Source organism: Bombyx mori, chromosome 25, assembly GCF_030269925.1.
Source record: "Bombyx mori chromosome 25, ASM3026992v2".
Taxonomy (NCBI): Eukaryota; Metazoa; Arthropoda; class Insecta; order Lepidoptera; family Bombycidae; genus Bombyx; species Bombyx mori.
Genome location: NC_085131.1, coordinates 10,081,197 through 10,088,874, shown reverse-complemented (window position 1 = coordinate 10,088,874; position 7,678 = coordinate 10,081,197). Strand labels below are relative to the sequence as shown.

Sequence of the window (7,678 nt, the reverse complement as noted above, 5' to 3'; positions counted from 1 at the left end):
TTTTGTCAGCGGTTGTATGTTTCTGATACTCGAGCTCATTTTAATTTTTTTTTTTTTTTTTTCTCATTTACTTACTATTTTAAATTTTAATATGCTTCTTCCATTTGCCACTAGATATTTATGTAACCACGCTCTGCTACCACTGATAGGGTGGACTAGCGGCTATAGCAATTAATTAAAACGTAAATTAAATACTTGAAAACATTGTGTTGACTTGTATAAGAGAAAATATAATTCAGAATGACACCGCACATCAAAAGTAAAAAGGAACATAATACAAATTTAAATATAGTGCAGCATAGACAATTATACGTGGACAGCATCACGACCTTCCAACAGCAAGAGCCGTGCTTCGCAGAATCTACCACCGGATCGGAAACGCGACCCACTGAGAAGATCCGGCGAGAAACTCAGTGGGCTGTGTCTGAGGGTTAATTACTCGTCGAGCCCTTCGTCGCAAGCGATGGGTTCGACGAGAACGGTGACCGGTCAGATTTTAACAGACACTTTTCAAACACAGAGACGGTTCTCCTAACCTCTACCTTTCATAGAGTTTAGGCAGAAATTTATGTCATCACATTCATATATCAAAGTGGTCTTATTGGCGGGAACGCGAGGAGTGAAGTTGTGTGATTTGTTTTATTTTTTCTATTTAGTGTTTCTTCAGGTTTAAATATTTAATAACGGTGGTTTATTAATTATTTAATATCTGTGAAAGTGCAGAAATGTGGGAAAATAAAACAAAGCCACTGGACGTATCTTCTCGGGATCCTCCAAAAAATCTACTGAAAAAATTTCAGTAAATAACGACCATTTTACTGAGATTATATTTCATCCCAAATCCCAAATCCCAATTTGGGGAAGGCTTAACGACGAAAGGGAAGATCTTCCACCGAGCGGGTGATATTTGCTCGGTAGACCGACGGTCCAGATGTTGTTGTTCGGAACTTGTATATATGTGCTTTATCTTGAAAATGTCGTAAGCGAGATTCACGCATCTGTCAATTATCTTGCGTTGTATGATGGCTACCCGCCACATCACTCCCCTCCGAGACCGGAGGTCGTGTCATTTAGTTAGCATTGTCCGTGATGAGATTAGCTTGCAAGTGCCAGTGCTGCTCGAAGTCTGCGGTGGGTTGAGACTGAGCTTGAATTCTGCGTGATTGTCGCCAGTGCTGCTCGAAGTCTGCAGTGGGTCGAGACTGAGCTTGAATGCTGCGCGATGAGGCAGTGTAGGTACGTGCCGTAGGACCAGGAAGCGCGGTGAGTCGGCTGCGATGGTCCTGTTGAGGCTGCGATGCTGGCTTGCTGTGGGACGACTGTCGATGACTTGCTTTTATCTGCGAGAATGCGGGGATTGTGGTAGCCGAAGTTCTTGATGCGCTGATGATGAAGGCTGCAGTTGTTCCGTCGCAGGTCACCAGTTTGGGAGATATACGACGGAGGGAAGATCTTCCACCGAGCGGGTGATATTTGCTCGGTAGACCGACGGTCCAGATGTTGTTGTTCGGAACTTGTATATACATATGTGCTTTATCTTGAAAATGTCGTAAGCGAGATTCAGGCATCTGTCAATTATCTTGCGTTGTATGATGGCTACCCGCCACAATCATCTCATCTCATTTCATTTAATTTCATCCCAGTTAATTAATGTATCAAATTAATCATCTTATTTTTATTTCATTTCATATTATTATTTTTCATAAAATTAAGAATGTAAATTAAAATAAGATATGACCTAAGGATCTTAGTTACCAGGTCATAAAATCCCATAAAAAAATATATTTCAAAGTCAAACGTGGTCAAACGTCAAAGGTTTGTCGGCGAGAAAAAAATTGAAATTTCGTTGAAATTTTTGATTGTCTCATTAATTAAAATAAATAAATAACATTTTTATTTTAGATCCAAATATTCAATGATGCGGGTATCTTGCAATAGATCTAACCCGCCTTTAGGTAATACTACTATATTTAGACAAAATTGTCGCACGTTGCTTTCGCGGCCACGGGTTTTATTAAAATAGCTATTTTTATTAATTTCAGGTGGTTTGATGGCTGTAGAATTTTACAGATCGTCGGCAAAAGAAATAGACATCGTTTGGGAGAATGACTCAGTTATTATTCTTCCAAATTCCACCAAACCAGTGCCATTTGGGACTAGCAATGATTTGATTAGAATTCTTGAAAATACCTTTAACAAGTCTGTGAGTCCACTTGAGAAAGTCACAATGAATCATTGGTTGTCTTTCAGTCTTATATTGGAAGATGAAATACCCAAGTCTGTTGAGTATTTAGATAAAACACTAGGGCCACTAACCTATTTGGTTGGTGAAACTTTATCTGTATCAGACTTTGCGGTCTTCAGTGTTCTTTACGGTAAGTTATCAAACGTCATTATTGTTGACAATTTTAGGTACAGCTTAGTAGCAATTTGAAATAAATATAAGTATTGATTTTTTTTATATAATTGCAGTATCAAGTAAATTCAAAGAAATTTCAAAAGTGATTCCTTCTCAAAACATAAGACGCTGGATGAAATTGGTAGAAGCTCAACCGCAAGTCCAAACAGCTATAAAGGCTCTGCCGTCTGATGCCCTTGACAAACTTACCAAAGTTTCCTCCAGGTAAAATACTATAAAATAATAAACATATAATTAATTTAACTGTCTAAGTAACAAAATAGGCGCCATCTAGTGCTGTAATATCCTGTGAGGTCCCCAAGTAATTTTCTGAGGTGACTTCTACAAATCCCAAAGCACAAGTTATTGTAGCCCAAAGGACAAGATGTCCAGTGCACTTCTATCAAGTAATAGTTCTATGCAATTGTTCAAATCATGATGTTTATCTTTTAGGCCACATCTTATAAATGAGCTTCTTGATGTAAGATGATTATTAGAGATAGCAAAAACATTATTATTTTTTATTATAGGAAATCACCACCAACAAATGCTGAATCAGGAGGTAGACAACAGGAAGGAAAGTTCATTGAACTCCCTCATGCTGAAATGGGAAAAGTTGTTGTAAGATTTCCACCTGAAGCTTCAGGGTGAGTGATGATTCTGAAGCTTAATTTTGTTAATTTGATAATTTTGATGTTCTGGAACATGTTCTACCATCAGTATACAATATTAGGTATATTTTATGTTAGGGACTAGAATCCAATTACTTGTATAATTAAGGATAGCTTCATTAATTGTAAAAATTAATGTCTAAAGATAAAATACTTGTTTTTAGACATCATCCTGTTCTAAACTATTTTTATGTATACAGATATCTTCATATTGGTCATGCAAAAGCGGCTCTTCTTAATCAATATTACCAGCAAGCCTTTCATGGCAAATTGGTCATGAGATTTGATGACACAAATCCAGCTAAAGAAAATGCAGATTTTGAAAAGGTAAGCCACTGATAGCATCACATGGAACTAATGTAGTTCTAATATGGAACTAATATGGGCTTTAGTATTTTAGGTGATGTATTTATCAATTTTTAGATAAATGTGGTCTAAATGCGCTTATATTTCATTAATGAGATAACATTAGATACATTAATTAGATGTAACTTTAAAAAGACAGACTGATATATCAGTCTGCAAGGTGTAGAAAGGCAAGAATTAAGGGATATGTGAAAAATTTGTTTGCGTGTAAATTTAATGGTAAATGGTGGGATTGTTTAGTAAGATCAACACTCTTCACCACCCTATTGTCCCAAAACATAGGATGAAGACTTAGATATTAAATGGTTCACCACAAAAAATACTACAAGAAATCTTCCCTTATTCTTATTTTTCAGGTTATTTTAGAGGATGTAGCAATGCTCGAAATAAAACCAGATATGTTCACACACACGTCCCAATACTTTGATTTAATGATGGAGTATTGTGAGAAACTCATCCGTGAAAACAAAGCTTTTGTGGATGATACTCCTGCTGAACAAATGAAAACTGAGAGAGAACAGAAAATTGAAAGCAAAAATAGAAACAATTGTAAGAATGCTAGACCATCCATTCTTTTAAAAATAAAATTTTATATTACCTTCTCCCAATTAACATTTATACCACATCCATAATCCATAAGGATGATTTGATGATTATTTAATTCATATATGTTTCATTTCTCATGAATCAAAATAAGTAGACCAAATTGAAATGCAATAAAGATCAAAATACATTCTAACTATATTACATTCTTGGCATACAGCCGTAGAAAGGAACCTGCAACTGTGGGAAGAGATGAAGAAAGGCAGTAATATTGGTGTCCAATGTTGTGTACGAGCTAAAATAGACATGCAGTCAGCAAATGGTTGCCTGCGTGATCCCACCATTTACAGGTGCAAGCCTGAAGAACACCCAAGAACCGGCACACAATATAAGTGAGTACATATCGACGCTTGAAAGGCAAACGTGACTAAGCGACAATGCGTGAACTTTACAGTAGACTAATTTAAAGTTGAAATACCTGAAAAAATAAATATTTTAACGAATCCGGCTGTAGGATTGAAATGATTTTAATAAACCTAGAAATTGCGCATCGAATATGGTTATTGCCTATTGAAAAAAGAGATAGATTTGCAAAATACTGGAACTGTTTTTAATATATAGACACTTGCCTCTTAATTGCCTACCTGGAGCCACTGCGGTCATCCACAGTGCGCTTCCAGAGATCTTTTTTGCCACGTACCATCCGGCTATGGAATGAGCTCCCCTCCACGGTGTTTCCCGAGCGCTATGACATGTCCTTCTTCAAACGAGGCTTATGGAGAGTATTAAGCGGTAGGCAGCGGCTTGGCTCTGCCCCTGGCATTGCTGAAGTCCATGAGCGACGGTAACCACTCACCATCAGGTGGGCCGTGTGCTCGTCTGCCTATAAGAGCAATAAAAAAAAAAAAAATTTGAAAATTAGTCTTTTATTCCGCGTACGCGCGCCTTAGTGGGTATTGTAATTCTTGCCACACCAGTTTTTTTTTTTAATTTAGGTTTCAGTTTCCACTCTGGTACCAGTTCGGCCATAGTCCAAAAGCTTATTGCCCTCTTATGTATCTACTTGTTTGATTTTTTTCTGTTTAGTGTATGGCTGCTTATTTTTCAAGAAATATGATTTGATAGTAAATATAATTTCGTTTTACAGAGTTTATCCGACCTACGACTTCGCGTGTCCAATCGTGGATTCCATAGAAGGGGTAACTCACGTCCTGCGAACGATGGAGTATCATGATCGAGACCCGCAGTTCTACTGGTTCATAGAGGCACTTGGTATTAGAAAACCTTATATTTGGGAGTATAGTAGGTGAGGCTTAGATTACTTCTTTAAATAGCAAAAAAGAGTTAAAATCTGCTAAATAAGGGTGGCGCTACAGTAGCAACCGGGTAAATTTAAAAAAGGCGCTGATAGTTATTAGAATAAGATAGAGAAATCAAAAATGACGAAGTAACTGTAAGCACTACAAAATCACAAAAAGTATTTTATTAAAAGCTGATAAGAAAATGCAATCGATGTCTCCACGTTTTACCACAGCAATAATTTTAGGTTATATTGACGAAATTATTTTGGACTACGTAAACATGTGAGGTCTTGTATATATTACACTGTCACTAACTACTCTAGTCATTAAATATATTAAATTTTCTAACTCAGCATACTTCTTCAATCAGTTAACAACTGCTCAATTCATATCATATCCTGTGCCTATGCTAGCGCCATTCTGGAGAATTTTTGAACTGTTATTTCGTACTGAAAGTGAGACACTTTTTCAAGCTTCTCCCATATGAGACGGCTCTCCTTACCTCTACCGACTCTACCCTCCATAGTTACAAGACAAATTAGAGTGAACCGCCATTTCTGTAGGGAACTAAAGACAATCTTCCACGGTATATATGCGATTCACATTTTGTGACATTAAATCCTGTTTAATTTAAATTGAGGATACATGGTCTTATTTCAGATTGAGCATGACAAACACTGTACTGTCGAAAAGGAAACTAACTTGGTTTGTGGAACAAGGACTTGTAGATGGATGGTAAGTTCGTATCAAATTACCAAATCTCAAGAAGCAGCACAATAAATTTAAATTATATATAAACTAGCTGTACCTGTCTGCTTTGCTGGGCATTTGAAATTAACATTATTATTTTTCACCCCCACAAAGATTCTCATAATTAACGCCCCCACAACTGGTGTAGGCAGTCCAACACTCATATAAATATTAGCCTATCCATTAAGTACATTTATTTTCTATATGGATACCAAGTTTCAAGTCAATCGGATGCACGGTTCAGTAGTTATAACGGAACATCCATAAAAATCACTGTAGATTTATGAATAACATATCTTTTGTGCAGGGATGACCCTCGTATGCCAACAGTACGTGGAGTGCTGCGACGCGGTATGACCGTGGAAGCGCTACGTCAGTTTATTCACGCTCAAGGCTCCAGCAGGTCCGTGGTGTTCATGGAATGGGATAAAATTTGGGCAATCAATAAGAAGGTATGTGAAATTAACTTTGAAGTACTGCATACTTACAAATACTTTCGAAAGAATATTTTTGGTAATGAGCGATCAGAGTAAGCTTTTTTTTTAATTCCGGTTTATTTCTCAAATATTTCTGAACTCAATTTCGTGTTACGTGGGACGTCATTTGGGGCCAATATAAAAACGATCAGTTGTGATGTTAGGAATTGTGATTTATTTATTTATTACACTTCATGTAAAATTTACATTGGCGGACTTAATGCCTAAGGTATTCTCTACCAGTCAACCAAAGGTAGTACAGAGAAAATAGTGGTAGGTGCAAATGTATATTAAATTACAAATACGTACACAAATATATATATATATATGTATATACTATTAGTTAACTAGCCTTTTAATTCACTAGTGTTACCTCACTGCTCCAAATTGGACTATTAGCACGGACATATCAAGTTTTGGGTTTTCATTTTATAATATAATAGATTTTGCCCCTGAAAACTTTTATTAACATAAATGTAGTTTTGTTGATATCGTTAACCTAACTAACAGATGAGAAGAGATATTGTTGTATCTATTTATCTAAAGATCTGCACATTTTAGTATATAAAATATAATGTGTAAGTCATATGTTAGTATGTATGTAAAATTATAGAGATACTTGTGCGATATGAACTACCTTATAATGAAAGAAAAAACTGCAAGAATGAGCAGGCCATCCAGAATATCACAGTAGATGGTATATAGTAGAAGCAACAGTCTTTCTTGCATATGAACTTACATGAGAACTACAACCATTATCCTAGTATCTCTATCAAGTCTGGTACATGGCCGCTTTTGTGGACTGTAGTAGTCTATATCTATACTAATATTATAAAGAGGAAAGATTTGTTTGTTTGTTTGTTTCGAATAGGCTCCGAAACTACTGGACCGATTTAAAAAATTCTTTTTCCATTAGAAGCCGACGTTGTCCCTGATGAACATAGGCTACTTTTTTAATATTTTTTTTAATTTTTTTTTGTTTCATGTGTGTTTTAATGTTTCCGAAGCGAAGCGAGGGCGGGTCGCTAGTATTATATTAAACAGCTGTCTCGTCGGCCTTCGTACATCATCATCGTCAGCCTTTATCTGCCCACTGCTGAACATAGGCCTTCCCCAATGCCTTCACAGAATACGGCCCTCCGCCTTCCGCATCCAACGACTTCCCGCCGTGCG

General features: G+C 36.6%; 1 protein-coding gene across 3 annotated transcripts in view; it reads left to right on the top strand.

The window, feature by feature from the left end:
• Nucleotides 1–710: 710 nt before the first annotated feature.
• Nucleotides 711–7,678, top strand: part of LOC101739247 (bifunctional glutamate/proline--tRNA ligase) — a 57,987-nt gene continuing 51,019 nt past the window's right edge. For 2 of the 3 annotated variants that reach the window (XM_021346875.3, XM_021346871.3), the window contains exons 1-11: nt 711–799; nt 1,903–1,955; nt 2,043–2,375; nt 2,473–2,623; nt 2,929–3,045; nt 3,270–3,396; nt 3,792–3,984; nt 4,199–4,370; nt 5,126–5,284; nt 5,940–6,014; nt 6,337–6,481. In XM_021346875.3, the coding sequence (XP_021202550.3) occupies nt 726–799; nt 1,903–1,955; nt 2,043–2,375; nt 2,473–2,623; nt 2,929–3,045; nt 3,270–3,396; nt 3,792–3,984; nt 4,199–4,370; nt 5,126–5,284; nt 5,940–6,014; nt 6,337–6,481 (1,599 nt within the window). In that variant the 5' untranslated portion in view covers nt 711–725. Of the gene's footprint in view, nt 800–1,776; nt 1,816–1,902; nt 1,956–2,042; nt 2,376–2,472; nt 2,624–2,928; nt 3,046–3,269; nt 3,397–3,791; nt 3,985–4,198; nt 4,371–5,125; nt 5,285–5,939; nt 6,015–6,336; nt 6,482–7,678 lie in introns of those variants that run through there. The other variant, XM_062676159.1, reaches the window with a different exon arrangement.